This window comes from Pygoscelis adeliae, unplaced genomic scaffold, assembly GCF_000699105.1.
Source record: "Pygoscelis adeliae isolate BGI_AS28 unplaced genomic scaffold, ASM69910v1 Scaffold451, whole genome shotgun sequence".
Taxonomy (NCBI): domain Eukaryota; kingdom Metazoa; phylum Chordata; class Aves; order Sphenisciformes; family Spheniscidae; genus Pygoscelis; species Pygoscelis adeliae.
Genome location: NW_008824030.1, coordinates 43,998 through 65,046, shown reverse-complemented (window position 1 = coordinate 65,046; position 21,049 = coordinate 43,998). Strand labels below are relative to the sequence as shown.

The 21,049-nt window shown below is 36.7% G+C and overlaps 1 protein-coding gene across 2 annotated transcripts in view; it reads right to left on the bottom strand.

The window, feature by feature from the left end:
* Nucleotides 1-1,015: 1,015 nt before the first annotated feature.
* Nucleotides 1,016-21,049, bottom strand: part of CPT1A (carnitine palmitoyltransferase 1A (liver)) — a 42,539-nt gene continuing 22,505 nt past the window's right edge. For both annotated transcript variants that reach the window (XM_009327334.1, XM_009327343.1), the window contains 10 exons: nt 19,141-19,336; nt 17,829-18,017; nt 16,675-16,780; nt 15,028-15,144; nt 13,961-14,125; nt 12,521-12,655; nt 7,646-7,798; nt 6,445-6,549; nt 4,269-4,361; nt 1,016-2,756 (listed from right to left, as the gene is read on the bottom strand). In XM_009327334.1, the coding sequence (XP_009325609.1) occupies nt 2,670-2,756; nt 4,269-4,361; nt 6,445-6,549; nt 7,646-7,798; nt 12,521-12,655; nt 13,961-14,125; nt 15,028-15,144; nt 16,675-16,780; nt 17,829-18,017; nt 19,141-19,336 (1,346 nt within the window). In that variant the 3' untranslated portion in view covers nt 1,016-2,669. The remainder of the gene's footprint in view (nt 2,757-4,268; nt 4,362-6,444; nt 6,550-7,645; nt 7,799-12,520; nt 12,656-13,960; nt 14,126-15,027; nt 15,145-16,674; nt 16,781-17,828; nt 18,018-19,140; nt 19,337-21,049) is intronic.

Sequence of the window (21,049 nt, the reverse complement as noted above, 5' to 3'; positions counted from 1 at the left end):
AATTTATTATCATCCAACCTGACTTTTACCACCTACTCAACCCTAACTTTGAACTCTTAAATCACTAATTGAGAATAAGTGATTCAAGGTTTTAGTAACAAATTAATAGTTTTTCTGGAATATGAACATTTTACTTTATTATAAAGTACACTGTACTAGAAGGTTCATTCAAATCTAGGTATTTTCAGTTACATTCCTATGGCTTTTGAGCAAAAAGAGCAAGCAGTTTTACTGTATGTACACGATATCAAACATCAAGATTTAAATTAATTATTTATTAATAACCTACATTAGCTCTGGATTTCTAAGATTTACATCCAAAAAGCATATTTTATTTACATGCTGTTGACATTTTAAAGAAAATGAAATAAAATCTTATCTGTTTAGGAATTATATCTATCCAAATTAAAAAAAAAAAAAAAAGATATATTTAACACCGCAAAATGTTTAAAACATTTACAATAAAAAACAGCTTTCTGTGCCAATTATACTTACTCTCTAAGAATGTAAAATTGCATTGATAACTGCACTAACTACAATTAGACTTGAAACATTTAAAACCTGAGAGTCAAATCTAAACTTTTTTTTTTTTTTTAATAAAATCCTACAAGCTTATATGCCCTACTGTTATTTTAAGCACAGATTGGTCAGTGGTCAATAATAAAAAACCAAACAAACAGTGCATTATTTCTGCAGCTCCCAAAGAATAGATCACTATAAAATTGTTGCAGTAGTTTGATAAATGCCAGGCCTGCCAGCCACAGTAAAGCTTATTTCAAAGTGTCCTTTCCCACACACTATAACTAATCAAATAATGACTGTCTTTGGCCAATTCCTGTGAGGGTTCCTACATTTATGTAAGCATGCATTTGCTTAAGTATGCTTCTGGGATCTTTGCGGTTTCCCACCTCAAACATACATATACAGGTGTTCTAATAGCTAGATAAGAGTAAAAAAAAAAAAAAAAACACAAAAAAAAACCAAACAAAAAAAGCCCCAAACATGAAGAGGCATAGAAAGTTAGAAATACTGGCCAGAAAACATCCAAAGTCTAATGAGAAGTTTTATACCAACCCCAAAGGCCTTTTAAAATCAGCTTAGCTCTGGAGCAGTGTTCACTATATTACTAAACACCATGTACCTTACATTTAAAAAATAAAATAAATTGTTGCGCTAACAGGTACACTTTACTGCACTGCAGGATGTAAAAAGTAACCACACCTATAAAGCCTGGGGAAGAGAAGCATGGCGCACAGAGTCATTCCATTTTGTAGTAGCCATTTTATTTCTGCACTTGGAAACATTATGCTTCTTCTTGAGTGAAATAGCTTTCCCCTCCCTCCTTGTATCTTTCAGAAACTGTGCTTGACCAAGAGCATCTCCCTGCAGGGGTTTGAGAAGGCTAGGGTTTTCCCATTCTGGAGCTATTTTCCACGGCTTTAATAGTTTGCCCTTCTCGTGCAGATGGTTGGCAATGTAGTAGTGGTCCTTCCAGGCTGAAAGCAGGCAAACTGCAATTGATCAGCCTCTACAGGCAGCCTTGCCTCGTAGACTATCCAACAGGTTGCATTTAAGTAAATTGACACTCCCCAGGACCCAGAAACTCTTATCTCAAATGACCACCAATACCATTCACCAAAATAAACACATGAGTATCTGTAGCTCTGAAACAAAGTTACTTCTGCATTTCATAGGGACTGATCTTTGCCATTTAAGATGGGAGCATTTCATTAGAGCTTTAAACTAACTGCACCATATGGCAACATATTCAAGTCTTATGCCACATCAACCTAACTTATAATTTGAAAACTAGATCTGCATTACTACTACTTCACCTCCTTCACCACTAAGACAATGTAAAACCAACTCCCAGCATAAGCTTTTTTCCTGGGTTTAGGATCTTTCTTTTTGTAAGGCACTCACATGAACAAGCACACAGGTCCATTTATTTATACAGAAATAAAATCAACAATGTGGCAAACATGCTTGTAAGTAATAAGAAAAATGTGATACCTGCTAATTAGGTGACATATTTTACTAACCCAATGTAGCACTACCCAATGTTTTTTTTTTTCTCCAAAACCAAAAAAAATTCTACAGCTTGGTATGTTACGGTGGGTTATATCAGGGATTTTTTTTTTATGTTTTACAGAAATTACCTTTAAAAAAAATTACAAAAAAACAATGATAGTAAACAGCCACAAGTTTTGTCATTCGTTGACATAAAGCAGCAGATACATTGAAGAACATTCTGCTATTAATGCATACCAAATCAAACTTTTTCTAGTATTTCAGTTTAAGACAGTGTGTTTTATCCCTTTGATTCTGGAATACAAGTAGACTAATTTTAAGTAAAAAAAAAAAAGAGCAAGTGTATACAAATTAAGAGAAAACTGCAGGAGTTAGAATACACATGACTTCATGCAATGATACTATACTTCATCCCTAGAAACATACAAGATTTCAAAAGTCATCCTTTGTGGAAATAAACTCTTCCAAACTACTGGGGGGAAAAAAAAAATTCGATACACTGCTAAGGTTTTCATAGGTGATCAAGATGTTGACTCAGTTTCTTCGCCAGCTACTGTTTGACAAACCTTGCTCTCATTCACTGTTCAGAAGAGTTCGCATCCCAACAACAGGAGGTTGCTTGGCACCAATAAGGCAAATCACTTGGTACAGTTTTTACTAAGGTTAAATAAACCCATGATGTCAATCATTGCTTTTTGGATGTTTTTTCCAAAACGATGAGAATCCTTTAAAAACAAACAAAAAACAAAACCAAAGACTTGTACTGTCAATCAACAGTTATGTTTTAGGCAAAAGAAGGAACCTTTTAATATTTTCTAATTTTGGAGCTTACGGAATTAGGACATGTATTTTACCATAAAATGGGGAATTTAATCCACAAAAATTTTAATGCTATACAAATTAATCCAGGTTTATGCAATTACTGACTAATGAGTTCTTCATTATGCATTTACTTCCCTACAAACAGAACTGAGATCATCTCCTTTTGAAATCAGGTGCATCTGTAGCTTTCCGTTACTTTAAAATACCTGGGTTTCGGTATTGTTTTTTAATACAAGATTTTGCAAAAGCTGATTTTCAGAAAACAAAAGAATGTCAGAAAGTGTATGACTAATGACCTAGAAGTACTGAAAGAGCAGAAAAACATTTTGTATTTGAGTCCTATCAGAATCCTGAATTGTTTGCCATTGAAAAATTACATAAAGTATCAAAAATTAAAATCACAATTATCTAAGTATAAACAAACTATGAACTTATTCTGTTTATTCTAAGTGTCAGATGAATGGCACAAGGAAGAAATTAAGATTACAAATATAAATTATTAGCTACATTACAGGACCTACTACAAAGACCCTACTAATATCAAGGCCATGCACATGAAATGCTGCCTTTTCTGTATGGACCTTTGACTTGACTAATAAGCTAAAACTACAGGGAAATTTAAAGTACAAGCTAACAGGCAACTGAAGAACAATTTGAACTATGAAAAAACAAAGTTATATTTCCTAATCTTTAATGATTTACCAAAGGCACCAAGATCTCTCGGACAAGTTAAGGTCAAAAGAGGAAAACTAGTTCAGCTATGTAATCCTGAACAAACTCAGCATTAAAGTCATAAAAATCTAAAGGGGAAGGATGAGTTGAAGCTCACTCAAAGCAGGCCTCTGCAACAGCAGGATACTGAATAGATGACATCTACTACATTCTAATAATGGGTGTTATTCTAAAAAATTTTTGATTAATTATGTTTCTCAAGCACAGATTACAACTTATGGGCTAGCTTCTTTCAGCATTATTTAAACCAGGAAGCTTTAAAGAATAGAGAGCATACATTTTACTCTCTTTACAACTGCAGCCAGAGATAAATCAAAGCAAAACTGTAATAACAAAAAACAGGAGACACCCATCTTACTGTTTACAGGACAGATATGAGTCATTTTACATGAGTCCAGGGAACTACACATGTGTAAAGATGACCTTGGGCCACATGCTTTCTTTTATGCTCAAAAGCGTAAGTGAAATAGAATATGGTTTACTTGGTTCATAAAGCTATTAAATTTATAGAAGTGGAGACAAAAAACCAAACCCACAAAATAGCATATGTTGAGAAAGAAAAAACACATTATAACTGTATATGTTGCAAGTCCTACTAAATTTTTTTAGAAAAGGAGTAGAACAGTTTTATAAGCAGATATCAGAACAGATTTGTTAAACCATAGGAAAGGACTGATCCTTACCGTCTCAGAACAAGATATTTTGCTGGAGACATGGAAATGGATGGAATTTTCATCCAAGATAATGTAAGAAACACCATAACCATCATCAGCCACCTAGGGGAAGAAAGAAGAGAAAAACAAACTCTAAACTTTTTCTTTTTCCTTCCTTCCTAAATTAGCTTATACATAATTACACAGTTCTTACTGTGCAGTTTTTAAAATCAGTTGCAATTTCTCCTCAAGCAAAAATTAAGCTTCCTCATTTAATGCATCATTTCTGAAGATTGATTCCACTTAAGGAAACAGTTCTAGTCTCATCTAGTGCATGGAATTAACATTTTCTGAATATACATCTGTAATATTTCCCAGGTTTAGTATTTTGAAATAGAATACTTGTTCAAAGACCTTCTGCTATCAAGTTGTGGTCCTAAGCAGCTGTACAGCTTCAGTGCTTAAATAGAAAGGAATAAAGTAGTTCAGTTGTATACCTAAACATCCTGTTTCATGTGATCACTCTGCAGTGATCACAAATACAGTACGTAAATATGGAGTATATAAGCCTTGTATTATGAAAACTTGCCCAAAGACAAAGTCATCTAACTCTACAGCAAAGATATGATTCTGAACACCCATATCATGAGCAGAGCTCTGGTCCGATTTCGACATTAGCAGCATTAACTGCCCCAAGTTTCAGTCTGATGTTATATTTAAAGCATGCCTAGTAACCACAGACTATCCAGCTGCCACCCTCTTTCCTCTCTTTCCTAACTCAGAGGATCACAAGCTTCAAGCTCTTTGCTGCCACTGCTGCTAAGCAGCCTGATAGTCTTCTCTCCATTAGTGTTTCACGGCTATATTCTAGAGAATGCTTAAAAAAACAAACAAACAAACAAACAAAAACACAAACCAAAACCAACAAACACCACACATACATGGAAAGCCTGATGTACTGAATTTCTGGGCTACTTCAGCAAACCAAAGCACAGTTTTTGTAACGATACAAGATATGATGAAGGGAAATGTAAGCAGGGTTATTTGGAAAGGCAGACAACTGAAGGAAGGAAATTAAAGGAATGAAGAAATATTAAGAAGGGAGCAGTTAATGTAGCATTAGCAAAAACAAAAGGAAAAAAGTGTTAGAAATTCCTGCAGCCAAAACCCTATTTTATTGCCAGACCACACCTTTTTGGGGATTCTAAATACTGACTTTATAATCTGCTGGAGCAAGCCAGTTTCTCATGAATGAGCAGCATTGCAATAGCTAGGCTTCCTTGATACGGCAATTTAAGCTCATTCCAACTTCAAGAACTACTGAAAGCTGTATCAGAAACATGAATAAATTTAAAAAAAAAAAAATTTGGCTTGACAAACCAGCCAAAATACACTGTACTTGTCATCCTAATTTCTGTGTGGCAAAGAACAGTCCCGTGATCCCTCTCATTGTTCTTTCAATAGAAATGCTTTTTGAAAACAGATTAATCTAGTCTATAGTTCCATAAAGTCTGCTTAACAGATCTTGTTAACAACAAGATCATCATCAATGGCCATGTTCAAAACCTGGTAAAATACTACAGCAAGTCAGAAGCTTGTAAAATCTCTAACAATACACTAGTTTCTTGAAAGTCTACAGAAGCTGTAGAACGTGGTTTTATTCTTGACTTAACCACTATTCACACTTAGGAGGGCAAGCAGACAAATGTGAGTAGCTTAATTTGGAGGAAAGCGTGAACATATTTTTTATTTAATCAGGAAATATAAAGAACAAGTCAAGTATAACTACTTTTACAAATCCCAACCTTAAAATCTAGTTTAAGTAATAGGGCATTTGTCACTGTAATAATACCCTGATGTACAGAAGCTCTGGGCATAGGCAATGTGATAAAAGCCCCCACTTTATCAGATCCCTCTGCCATGGAGCCCTGTACCATATTTGATAACTGTGTATTTCCTTCTATAATATTATTCTATAATTATTCCACTACAAGAATAATCCATTCTTGTAGTGGAATATGAGAAAAGGTGATGCAGATTTTTCTGAGCACATCCACATCATGGGAAAGCATTAAACACATGCATTTAAAAGCGTGTGTTGCACCTTTGAGGTGCAACATTAGGGTATTACAGATCTGAAATTTTCAGACTGGCATATTCAAAATAAAACTGTTTTTAAAGGGGTACTTGTATTTAGCAAACATACCGGTCCAAATCCTCCGCCACAGGATAACATCTCAGGGTTCTTCTTTAGATCAATATGTTGCTGTGGTGTCTGACTCGTTGACAGCCTCCAAGGCTCTGACAAAACCTTTATTAGATATGAAAGAGATGCAAACAAGTATAACACACTGTTTAAGAACATGCAACTTTCTCAAAAACTAGTCAAGATAAGTTAGCAAGTACTCAATAAAGCAATGTTAAGGATAACTCCAGTTCCCATTTCAATGGAATGAAAAATTAAGAAGGTTAAAAGAAACAGCTAAACTTGTCCTGATATGCAAACCATTAACATATGAGGTCGTGATGTCTATTCCTCAAAGAGAGTAAGAGTTCTTTCAATAGAAATGCTATTTCAAAACAGATTAATCTGGTCTATAGCCTGGTAAATTCTGCATAACAGGTCTTGTTAACAACAAGATCATTAATGGCCATATTCAAATCCCGGTAAGATACTACATCAAGTTAGAAGCTTGTAAAATCTCTAACAATACACATGTATCTTGAAAGTCTGCAGAAGCTGTAGAAAGTTGTTTTATTCTTGACTTAGCCACTACTCACATTTAGGAGGGCAAGCAGACAAATGTGAGTAGCTTAATTTGGAGGCAAGCTGGAACACATTTTTTATTAATCAGAAAACATGAACAAGTGCAATGTAATTACTTTTATGAAACCCAACCTTAAAATCTAGTTTAAGTAATAAAGCATTTGTCATGGTAATAAACAGTGACATTAATGTTGCGCATTAAAAAAAACACCAAAAAACACAATATACAGCTTCTTTAACTCACAGTAACTTAAAAAAAGTTATTTTGTCACGGTTCCAAAAGAACATTCTTGAGAGAAAACACATAGCCTCTGTTGTGTTGCCTTGAAAATATGTAAAAGCCACAAGCAACCAATTTTTTTTTGTAATACTGACTATATCTTTCTTGCAATCCTTAATAACATGTATTATACTGCAAAGCTCACAGAAAACATTACTATAGGTCTATTAATAAGTGTATACATAAAGCAAAATGAAACTAACTTGTAATCTACCAGCAGATGTTAAACAACGCTACCTAAACTCTTACCTTTTTTCTTAGGAAAACCAGAGTTCTACAAGTATGTAAGCAGATACCACAAAACGCTAAGTAAATAAAGGATTATTTACTATAATTAAGTCATCAATAAAAGTCACTTACTTCCTTAAGGAAAGGAGAATCTACAGCAAGGTACTTGGACACAACATAAAGGCAGAACAGATGGCGGTCAATGCCAGCACCAGTCATGGCGAGACGATATAAGTGCTGATGTTTGGCAGCAGCAAGCCGAAATAACTTAAGCTTATTTTCATTCTAACAATGAAAAAAGATGAAGAAAAATCAGTTAAGTGAACTGGGTTGAGGATAGAGGTGTAGAAATTAAGTTACAGCAATGGTTCTCAAGACTAAAACACTTAAGGGTCAACAAGTACAAGACAATGCATGCAACTAACACCAAATACTACTATCCTCTGGCTTTTCAACCTCATGTATTCAATTTCAGGTATTAGCAAGTGTCAACTATTACCCACTGTAAACAGTGCATAATGAAAACAAATTTGTATTTTAAGTGTGATCTAACCCCAGAATCAAACATGATTACAACTCAAATTTACCACATTATTGTGTATTTAGTTTCTAGAGACACTGGTCTTAAAAAGTTATAGAAGAGCAAATCTCAACATGATTTAAGAAAAGCTGGAACTGCAACAGCCATTTTAGAAGGCAAACTGGCAACACTGAAGGTATTGGGGTCCATGAGTGCTGATCGTTTTTTTAAAAGCCTTCTCTTAAGAGTTCAGGAGCAGGCAATTCCAAAGTGTCGGAAGTCAAGCAAGCGGGGCAGAAGGCCTGCTTGGCAGAGCAGGCATCTTCTTCTAGAACTTAGGTGGAAAAGGAAAGTATGTGGACATTGGAAACAAAGACAGGTGACACGGGAGGACTACAGAGATGCTGTTCGCCACTGCAGGGAGAAAATTCGTGTGGCCAAAGCTCAATTAGGGTTCAAGTTGGCCAGTACCGTGAAGGACAACGAAAAGGTCTCCTCAAAAATAGGGATATAGACAAAGCAGAGACCTTCTTCACCTCTTTTAACACCGATGATGGGCCCTGGGACCGCTCCCGCCCCCCTGGAGCCCTGTGTTGGAAGACTGTGACTTGGGGGATGATAAACTCCCAGCCAACTCTGAACTTGTTCGAGACTTGCTGCTCCAGCTGGAGGAACATAAGTCTATGGGGCCTCATGGGATTCATCCCAGGGTACTAAAAGAGCTAGCCTATGTTATCGTGGGACCTCTCTCCAGTATTTTTCAACAGTCTTGGGAATCTGGAGAGGTCCCAGTCAACTGGAAGCTGGCAAATGTTGTCCCAATTTTCAAGAAGGGTAAGAAGGAAGACCCTGGTAATTGCAGGCCTGTCAGTCTCAATTCAGTGCCTAGTAAAATCATGGAGAAGGTTATTCTGGGAGTTATTGAAAAACAATTGAGAGACAACATAGTCATTGGTCACAGCCAACACGGGTTCACGAGGAGAAAGTCCTGTTTAACAACTTCCTTTTATGACAAGGTCACCCATCTAGTTAGCCAAGGGAAGCCAATAGATGTGGGTTTTTTTGGATTTTTGCAGAGTTTGATAACTGTCGCTCACAGCATCCTTCCGGACAAAGTGTCCAGCGTACAGCTAGACAAGTCCATAACACATTGGGTGAACAATTGGCTGACAGGTTGGGCTCAAAGAGTTGTAATAAATGGGGTTACATCAGTCTGGCAGCCAGTCACCAGTGGGGCTCCCCAGGGCTCAATTTTAGGGACAGTGCTCTTTAATGTTTTTATAAAGGATCTGGATGCAGGAGTTGAATGTACATTAAGTAAGTTTCCTGATGATACTAAAATAGGAGGAGCTGTGGACTCCCTCGAGGCTAGAGAGGCCTTACAGAGAGATCTGGATAGACTAGAGAGCTGGGCAATCACCAACCATATGAAAATTAACAAGAGCAAGTGCCAGTGCCAGATTCTGCACCTGGGACGGGGTAATCCTGGTTATACGTACAAACTGGGGGACGAGAGGCTGAAGAGGAGCCCCGCAGAAAGAGATCTGGGGGTCTGGGTCAATGACAAATTGAATAGGAGTCAAGAGTGTGCCCTGGCAGCCAAAGGGGCCAACCGTGTCCTGGGGTGCGTCAAGCACAGCATAGCTAACTGGTTGAGGGAGCTGATTGTCCCACTCTACACTGCACTGGTGCGGCCCATACCTTGAGTACTGTGTGCAGTTTTGGGCACCTCAATATAAGAAGGACATCAAACTATTAGAGTGTGTCCAGAGGAGGGCAACCAAGATGGTCAAAGGTCTCGAGGGCAAGACTTGTAAAGAGCAGCTGAGGTCACTTGGTTTGTTCAGCTTAGAGATAAGAAGGCTGAGGGGTGACCTCATCGCAGTCTACAACTGCCTCAAGAGGGGCAGCGGAGGGGGAAGAGGTGATCTCTCTCTGGTGACCAGTGATAGGACACGAGGAAATGGAATGAAGCTGCGTTATGGGAGGTTCAGATTGGACATTAGGAAAAGGTTCTTCACTGAGAGGGTGGTCGGTCACTGGAACAGGCTCCCTAGGGAAGTGGTCAGGGCACCAAGCCTGTCAGAGTTCAAGGAGCGTCTGGATGACACTCTTAGTCATATGGTTTACATTTAGGTAGTCCTGTGAGGAGCAGGGAGTTGGACTTGATCATTCTTATGGATCCCTTCCAACTCAAGATATTCTATGATTCTATGAACATTGTATGAATGTTGCAAGGGCTGAAAGAAAGTGTCTGTTCAAAACACTTAGATAGCCACTGTGTTAAGATTTTATAATGTGGAATGCAACACACTGAGTACATGGCAACCTGTCACTTCTTATCTCCAGTATCACTGCATTTTGGGACACAGTGAGCAGCCTATTTGCCTCCAGCATGAGAAACTAATTAAACACTTGTAGTCATGCTAAGCATGCCTACCGTTGGCATTAAGGAGTAAAGCTTTGTGGATAGTCCATGGAGGATACAAGTGCTCAGGAAAAATTCTAAGGAAAAACCCAGAAAAAAGTAGAAGCAAGCAGTAAAGGCAGACAACTCTTTTCAAAATAATACATAAATGCATGTAATATAATTTTCATAACACATAAAAACTAAAAATTGCATTATGAAGGCAGGGTTCCTCTGCTCTGTGGCTGATCATTCCCAATGAAGGGCAGTAATGAACCAACAAGTCTGAAAAAGAAAGAATCATGTTTGTAGTAACCATTAAAAAAAAGTGAGCAGAATGAAGTCTGCTATATATATGATCTTGCCACATATGGGGTTACCTTATTCCTTTAACAAAAATGCAGATGTGTAACTGCAGAGATGTAATAGCAGTTAATTCTGACATTAGGACTATGTTAAAATTACTTTTTATACACAGGGTAGTTGTACAGTAGCTGTGCCAAGTCATGTTATGTATGACATGTTGACATGGCTGGATTTCCAGACTTGCACTGGTCTGATCACAGTTCCCAGCACAGCATATTGAGAAATCATGGGGGATTTTACCAACATAGAACTTCCAGAATGAGGAAGGAGAAAAAAGTTTCTCTTTCTCTGTGCATCTATTTTCTTGCAGTAACATTTATTCATAGAATCATGGGGCTAGAAAGAACCTCAACTGTTCATCTGCTTAGACTTCTCTGCCTTAAGATCTGATCCACTAGAACTCTTTCCTGAAGGACCATTATGTAACTTACTTTTAAAGATTTTCAAAGTGAAAAAACAACCTCCCCGAGTAATCTGTTTCAGGCTTCTCACTATTTCCCTCCTTACTAGCAGGAGATGTTTTCCTAATGTGTTTCTTTCTGAAATTTAAGTCCATTACTTCTTGAGACAGAGAACAGATTATTCCCATCATCTCTGCATTAGCCTTTTTATCCCCTTGAGCACAACCTGGCTCCCTACCTCTTCCACAGTGTTGTCTCTTCTTTAGACTAGGCAAGAATAATTAAGTTCAAACTCTCCTCACAGATCCTCTTCAGAGGTTTCTAACCATCCTTCTTGCTCTCCTTTAGACTCTCTCCAATCCACCCATACCTCAAATGTGGTGTCCAAAACTGGAGACACCACCCCAGCTAATGCTGTACTAGAAAAAAGTGCAGAGACAAAACACTACTAAAAATAAAGGGCAGGACTACCTAAAGTGAGGGCTCCATTTTTCCAAATGGCATTGCACTGAGTATGCTATGTAAGTGTTCAGTTACTGATTATTATAGTCTTAGATCTTCTTCATTAGAACTTCTACCCACACAGCTGTTACTCAGGCCTGGATGCAATACCTTGAGTACATTCCTATCTAACAAAATCCTCTTTTTCAGGTCAAATTTTTATTGACCCTGAAAAAATGGGAATCCCCTTCAGCTTAGCAAAACCTGCAAATGCAATTATTTATTTCATCAGCTGTATCTGTGAAAACTGTGACTAACAGTGGATTAAAGAACAGACAGCCCTTAAGACGACCGTCTTCCATTTTAATAGCAAACATTTTAACCGGTATTGTCCAAGTTTTCCAAACCCAGTTTTCCCCTAGACCATGCTTCCTTTGTTTGCTAATTAGAACATCATAATAAAGATTAAAAAGCCCACTGAAATCAACATATAAGAGCAACTATTTATTTCCTGTGAATAATACTTGCTTCCCTATCAGAAAGGAAAGCCTAACTGGTATGAGATTACTTGTTTTACAAATCTATGCTTGAATTTTATGAGTCACAAAAATTCCACAAGTCATCTTAGTTTTCTGGAGTTCAGGAACTCTAAGAAATGGCATATTTGGCTAAGTTACTGCCATTCTCTTTCAGAATAGCCTTGAATTTCTGCCAAATTGACAGAAAATGTGGACAATTACCTTATGCTGCACTTCCTAAAAAACAAAGGCATCACTCTAAGTGTTTAAAAACGACTTGGGAACTTATACAGATATCTAGTGATAACTCATGTGCCTTATGGATTGTATAAGGCAACAACACCATGAACTTACATTTTCAGCCGGGTCTTCCATTGTTCGAACAAAATTACATGATTCGACAGTACACGAACGAACAGTTTCGGTCCTGCCTTCTCTGAACAAGCGTGTCATAGAGGCTTCATATGTTAAAGAAAATTTTCCCATATCCTTAAAAAGTGAAAAATAAGAACTTAAAGGTTTAGCCAGAGTTAGCCACTCTTTCTTAATCAACAGTTCAAGGTAAGCACACAGAATATGAATCACTCCACAAATTAAACTCAACATTAAGTTTTTAGTAGCCCACCATTAGTGGTCTTACCTAAAGATAATAAAGGCAAAAATAAAATTAGTAGCAGGATTTGATAAATGCTAATAGAACAACCAAACTAGCAAGGACTACCCTCTGAGTTTTATATTCAGTCTTCTTCAGTTTATAACAGAAGCTGATTTAAAGGCTATCAAAAACCTATTTGAAAGTTCAGTGGCTTCCTAATTAACAGAGCTGTGGTAAGTAATAGAGAAAACTAACATCCTTAAAAGTATTTTCAGTTAAAGGTTTAATAGCATGGAGATGCATGCCGTTGTGGAGATTTTCAAGAATGTGAGAACTGAAAACAGTCTGCAAAATCCAGGAAGTGTGGTTTCCATATTTCCTGTAGATGTGCACAATCTACAGATTGGAAGTTGCCAAACGATAGTTTATCTAACACGTTAGCAACTCTACCTGTCTAAAACATACATCAGAACAGATCGTGAAAGTCTGTTCAGTTTTAGATTAAGAGGATGGGTATTCAAAATAGAAGAGGTGGGTGGGTAATCAAACTATTTGCCATGTAGCTACCCTAACCAATGATAAGAAAGACTGTAAGTGGTGATAGCAGCCAGGAAATCTGGATGCTTTGAAAAACCATTTGGAATGTTTTAAAAAAAAAAAAAAAAAAAAGTAGAACAGTAACTCAACAGTGATAACTAGAAAGCAAAATGAAAAACATGCATCTTGCTACACTGGTGTTTTCTGAAAGCACATTATAGAGAAGGTGAACTAACAGAAGAAAACAGGCAGGCATTTCTGCTAATCCTGTTAGGGAGTGTCCATGACTACTGAATTAAGGGTGACTCCAAAGTAAAAGATAAATTTAACAGTTTAGATTATAACACTGTTTAGATTATAACCATAGCTACTAGAAAGTTTCATATCTACTTCTTTCAAGTCCAAAATGCCTAGGGATAGACCAACTAAGCAGAAGAGGAAAATTTGCACCAGTGTCAATACGCCAACCTTTGGACAATTAATTTCCAGCTAGTAATCTGTTTAGGGTTTGTACCAATTTCTATTGAATGTCTTTAATTAATCTTGCACAAGCAGTGCAAGATTACTCTAAAGTACTTTACACAGTCACATGTTTTAATCACAAACACGCTATACCCAGTTTAATGAGATTCCATAAGCCAGAAACAGTCTGTTGTTCTTACCCGATAGTGAGCAAGCTGCAGGGCAAGTTGCACGAAGGCATCAGGGCTGGTTTTTGCTTTCTTTATTAGTCCCTTCCCAAAAGCATCGAAGAAAAATGAATGGAAGTCCACATCATCTGCCAGAGCTATGGCAGTGCTCAGAGACCTCTCAATCACTTCTTGACACTAAAACAAACAAACAAATAAATAAATAAATGCACATATGTGCATACACATGCATTTGATGGCATTTGAGAGAACTGTTGAAAAAGTGCAAGTATTTTTAATTGATAAATAAGAAATGCTGCCTTTATGCATGCCAGGAATATCATTATCTAAATAAACTCCCTTTGGAGAAAGAGGAGAAGCTATCTTTGCCAGAAAGTTAAAATTTGAAAAGCTAATGAAAAATAAGTTTTAAGCCAGTACACATCTGGAGTCCAAAAATTACACTTTAAAAAAAACACCCACATTAAGACTGTTCAGATCACTAGAACATAATAGAATGACTGACAGAGATAGAATGGCAATAGTTGCGTGGCTTCCAATCTGCCATACATGCTTAAACATATCACTAACCATTACCTTTTTATTCAAAATTAAAATCCAAATAGGTGATGGCAGTTTGTCTTGAACTCGGGGGGGAGGGGTGGAAGGATAAAAAAAAAAATCAAGCCTTATTAGACATGTATACAGAATTTTGAACACAAAAAAGACAGGTAATCTCAAGAAACTATTACACAAGAGCATTTGTTGTGACTATAGTAATGAAACCTCAGCAACCTAAACATCATTTTAATAGAGTTACTATTTAAAACAAGCGTCCACTTATTTTTGACATGTTGCCAACCAATAAAGTTTCTAGTAAAAAGTTGGCATTTCCTGGCCAGAATTTTTAAAGAGTGATGTTAAAACCCACTCATATCTTTTTAAGTAAACTCAGTAATGTCCACACATGAAATACTCATCTTATAGGACTCAAAGGAATTTAAAGCTGATTTATAGGGTTATCAGTAATTACTTAAATTATTTGACTGCTCAGGAAATGAGGAGCTGCTTCTTCAAACCACTAGCTGTTCTGTACTTACTTCTTCTGGAATTTCCCATTGTAGTTTGGTAGGAATAGGAATATTTTGATTGGTATCTCCTTTGCAATGCCCATCTTCTGAATAGCCCAGTTCAAGATACTCAGTTGCCATTGCATTCTGCAAAGAACAATACTTCTTCAGAATTGCAACACATTACATATTGCTGTGGAATTAGGATGTCATTGTGAAATCAGTATGACCCATTTTCAGTAGATAGTGAAATACAATATACAATCCATTTCCAAATACTGAAAACGGCTGCAAGTGAAGCCCTCTGTTTTACCTCTTATTTTAAGGCATTTCTATTTGTGTTCTGAGTGGGAAGAATACCAGATATGCACAAATACCTATTCAATTACACTGGTGCATTTTGTTAGATGCTATTGAATTCATTAAAATGTTTCAATTAAAAACCCACCTCAAATTTACTAGTAGTAAAAAAAAAAGTCAGTCTTAGAGTCTTAGATTTCACAACCTTTGTTCAATTTAGATTACAGACAATCTCTGCAAGTTTGTTATGTGTCAAAACTTGTTCATCAAGAAACAGTTTATTTCAGAGTAAGTGCATATCCCTGCAAGAATTTAATAATTTTTAAGATTTGCATCCTACTCAAAATTGCAATTTATTCTATATGTTCACTAGAGCTCTTGGGTGGGGAAGTAGAATATTACCAAGATGAACAACAGAACTTGAACAACAGACAAAAAAGGCTCTGTCTTACAAGATTTCAAACAATATCCTCAATGCTAAAAAAAAAATAAAATTAAAAAAATACAGAACTATCAATAGATTTGAAACTGCTCAATATGGAAAGAGAAAACTTGACAAAAATCTATTGCATGTTCTACATATATATTTCTAATCTCTTCTTTTAATTTAATTTTCTCACTTAGTGGTCAGAACAATATACAATAAAATTAGGAAATTACTTGGGACACCAGTCAGACCTGAGACCCATTTTCACAAATACATAATGAAATCAGAATTAGCTACTGTTAATGAAATAGTTTTGAGTGATTGAGTCATGTAACTGTTTATGGGTTTAAGCTTCAAAAAGAAAAAGAAAAAAATCAAATAGGATTTAAAGTAACAAACTAAGCTCGTGCTGAATAAACCTGACAAAAAGTGGATTTATTCCATTCATTGCAAATAAATACAAGATATAATTTAAACAGCATCTCAATCTGCAGCTCATCAAACAATAGCTTAGAGGAAAAGTTAAACTCTGTACCATTTCTTTAAATTTTGAAAGTAAGTGGGATTTTTATAGCACAAGAAAGCTTAAGTGCTTCAGGAGCATGTATACACGCAAAATACAATGCCATATCAAAGAGGCAACAATCTATTGATTTAGATTATAAACAAGTTAGATGGGGAGCCGTATCACTTTTCTATGGAGACATCTATGTTCATTAAAAAGCAAGAAAGACCTTTAATTTAAAGGACAGCAACCTTTTCTTTTAAGCAAGGTTTTTTTTTTTTTTTTTTTTTCTTAATTCCACAGTTGCTATAAACACAGGCCCATAATCACTCATCAGCAACATGAATGCAAGGGATTCATGCAAGGGTACCTGCTGATCTTCAGGACTGTTGCACAGACCATATCACATAATTTTCTGCATTAACTTTTTGTACTAAACACCTACCTCCCACAGGTGTCCAACAATAGGAGCATCTGCCCAAGAGTGCTCTGCGTTCAGACCCGTTCTGCCATTTTTAAATATTATAAGAGTGAATGTTTTATCAAACCACCTACAAAAGAAATTAAGATTTCCTTATGGTTTTGTAGGTTTCAAAAGCATTTTTATACTGTAACTTCATCTCTCAAAAATTCACATTCAAATGCACTAGTTCTTAGGGGTTTGGGTTTTTTAAAATAAGTTTATTTAAATAAATAGACATAAATTTGAACCTCATGAAGTTCAACAAGGCCAAGTGCAAGGTCCTATGCCTAGGTCAGGGCAATCCCCAGTATCAACAGACTGGAGGATGAAGGGATTGAGCAGCCCTGCAGAGAAGGACTTGGGGTACTGATGGATGAAAAATTGGACATGAGCCAGCAATGTGTGCTTGCAGCCCAGAAATCCAATCATATCCTGGGCTGCGTAAGCAGCAGTGTGGCCAGCAGGTCAAGAGGAGGCGATTCTCACCCTCTACTCTGCTCTTATGAGACCCCACCTGGAGTACTGCATCCAGCTCTGGGGTTCCCGGTACAAGACATGGACCTGTTAAGAGTGGGTGCAGCAGAGGGCAGGAACACCTCTCCCAGGAAGAAAAGCTGAGTTGGGGTTGTTCAGTCTGGAGAAAAGAAGGCTCTGGGACGCCTTCTTGTGGCCTTTCAACATATAAAGAGGGATTATAAGAAAGACTGAGAAAGACTTTTTACCAGGGCCCGTAGTGACAGGACAAGGGGCAACGGTTATAAACTGAAAGAGGGTAGATTTAGATTCGTCATAAGGGAGAACTTCTGGGGTTTTTTTGTTTTGTTTTTTGTTTTTTTTATGATGAGGGTTGTGAGACACTGGAACAGCTTGCCCAGAGAAGTTGTGGATGCCCCATCATTGGAAGTATTCAAAGTCAGGTTGGACAGGGCTTTGAGCAATCTGGTGTAGTGAAAGGTGTCCCTGCCCATTGCAAGGGTGGTGGACTAGATAATCTTTGAAAGTCCCTTCCAACCCAAACCATTCTGTGATTCTATGAGATTTATCAGCTTATAAGTCACTAAATCATATGTATTAGCCACGAGAATTAGTGAAATTCTAAAAAAGAGAAGGCGTTTTCCACAGAGTCAATAGTGTACCTGTCATAACATCTGCCATGTATTAATGATTTTGCATATGTATCCAGTGACCTCACTGGATCTTCTTTCCTGTACCCTTGCTCGATGTCATCCAATGTCACAAAAAATGCTGCTTTTTCAATAGCATCTAAGGACTGTTTGTTCTTTCCATGGCTAAAATAAGTCTGTCGAGCTTTAGCCCATGGTACTCTGCAAAAAGAATATGGTTTATAGCCAGATTGCGTGAATGTGTCAATGTTTTATCACCCTTAAGATTACTATGAGACATTCCTCCTACTTTTATCAAATTTGAAGCAACTACTTTCATTGCATTTAAACTGTATCAGCAGTGAAAAGTTCCAAAAATACACGTACAGTGTAATCCTAGGAACCAATTCAACATATAAGCTTCACACGTGTGAAGCTTAAACCTCAGAAATTCAACATTTCTGCAGCATGCAATATGTATAGCGATCATCCACATTTATAACTGAACAAAAGAAAATATCTATTATATGGAAGAAGAAAATAGTAATAATAATGAAAACAATCAACAGATATCGTTGTAATACCTAAATCTAAGAATCTGGAAAATTGTCAATAAAAAGTTCCATGGTAAATGCCTGAAACAGATCTGAAATCAAAGAAGTCCTGAACAATGTAATTTCTGTATGATTGCACCATGTTTATTTATAAATTTATGTGGTTTTCCCAATGAAAAATTATTTGTTTGTTTTAAAGCAGAAACTGAGAGAAAGGGAGGACTCCTAGTAAGAAAGTATATTAAAATCCACAGCTCTTTCTCTCCCTTGTCCAGAAACAACTAGACAGATTGAACTAAGTTTGTCACAATTTAATTTAATTCAATAATCTTGCACCTCGAGCCAACTGAGTATATACTGCTTCATTTTGTAGGTGCAAGTCATGAATATGGAGTAACAGTTACTGAATTTACATTCTCAATCTTAATTTTTAAGATATTCTTTAAAATGCCAGTGAACCCAAGAGTAGATATAAAACTCAAGCAGTTCAATATGTGTAATACTGTAAAGCTTCCAGTTACCACTCTTATGATAACCACAATCAAATCAAAATTCTCCAGATAAGTATAGGTAAGCTGCATACAGGGTTGCCACTGCAGAATTACTTCTAACTCCATGTAGTTACAAATAACTGAAGAGCTGTTAGATGTTAGCAAGATAGAAAATCAGTGATAAAGGTATAATCAACTGACTGCAGACTATTTTACAATTCCAAAGCCAATATTCAATTAGTGTACTATGCAACTATTTCTAAATATTAAAATTAATTTAAAAAATAATAACCACCATACCTATCTCCTGCAGTAAGAGCTGCTAGTTTCTCTTCACCAGCCTGAGGCTCTGAATCATCATCAAGAATTCTTTGCATCTGCTGTTCAATTTCTCGGGGTTTCAACAGTCTACCATCATGGTACAGCCACACTTTGAAGTAACGGCCCTTATGATACACAACAATGTGTTTGCTGTCTTTCACATGCTGGAGAGTATCTAGAATTGCAATCACTTGTGTGAAAACAAAGCTGAAGTCTCAAAACACTAATGGACTGAATAACATCAAATGCCTACTGCATGCACTACCAGTTAGCAACAGCTTATTTATTTTAACAAAGTAATAAATAGTGTGGAATAAACTGCTTCCCCATGTTATTTCATCACAAAGATTCCTGCATGAAATAGTCAAAAACCCAGATTTGACAATCATTTGCATATATAGCTCCACCAGTTTCCACACTGGAGGCCAATATAAAGCAACTAAATCTGTATTTCTGTATCTGAAAAGTAAGCACTAGCAGTGTAGTCTGATTAAGCAGTCAGCAAAAGAACACGCTAGAAGAACCTGAGGAAAGGTACTTGATTTAAAAGTTGGGGTTTTTTTGGTTTGTTTTTTTTTTTTTTAAATCATCTGCATTCAAGTGCTAGACAAATCACGGTACAATCTGTGGAGAATCTTAAGAGAGCCCAAATTTAGTACCATAAGCTTTTGTTCACATTTATCCTGGCAGATGCAGAGTGAACACTCCATCTATGGCCAAAAAGTGTAGTGTTATGGAAGTCAGTGAAGCAGAAACCTAGGCCACAAATTTTTCATCGCTTTATTATTTACATGGCTTAATTGGAATAAGCCTGAACTTAGTCATGAAGGCATTGTATCAAACCACAGATGAAGGTTTCTACAGCAGCCAGGAAAAGCCCTCAACTGATGAAAACTGTTAACTGAATTCCTTCACTACCCCAAGGAACTGTTATATTCCTATGAATCTGAAAAGACCCATTACTGAGATGGTGAAGAAAGATGATGTCAAAAATGAGGGCTGAGCCTAAAAGTCATGATTCTGAGAGATCTGAGAAACATTGTACCAGGAAAGAGTTCTATACTTCGGGTGCTCTCAGCTACCCATAAAGTTTTGGTAGGTATGCTCCATCTACTGATCAGAAGCAGTTTTATGCTAATCATGCCTTTGGCTATCTACTTTGCATTTCTGCCAAAGATAGGATGCCTGTGATAAAAGTGCTAGGATCGGCAGAAGCATCACTCCAACTGTCAAGTACATTAATACAATGGGTTGTGAATTGAGGAGAAACCCCACAGAGGGGGAAAGAAGCAGCAAAGCAATCACCTAGTGAGTTAACTTTTTCTATAAGTTGGGACACCTCAAGTATTTGTCTCATGTACATGATGTGTCCCTACAAAAAAGACAACCTCTGGAGTGTAAAAAGCAAAAGTGAGATCATTAGTTATCTACATCAACAACTGACTTCACAACAGTTGTTAAGCCCTGGCAATTACCTTTCAGACACCTTATTTATGGGCCTAAATACAGACTTATGCACGTGGAGTACAGATTTCTTGCAATACAAAAAAATCCTTTCCTTTTTCTTGCCAGTCCAAGAAGTCATTTATGTACATCTGAAGACGCATGTAACATGCTACATGGATTTCCTATAAAAAAAGTGGGAATGGAAAGACATAAAGGCTTCCCTGCTTAAAAGAAGTGGTTTACTCCATAGTGTGTTTTGATAAAAGACATGAAGATTAAACAACTGCTCAAGCAACAGGATACAATGTTCATTAAGATTTTACCACCAATTAACATGAAGACATGCCACAGAATTTTTCCTTTTTTTTTTTTTTAAATATGCTGCTCCTTTAGGAACTGTAACATATATAAAATACAATTGAAATCAGAGGGCAAGAAATCA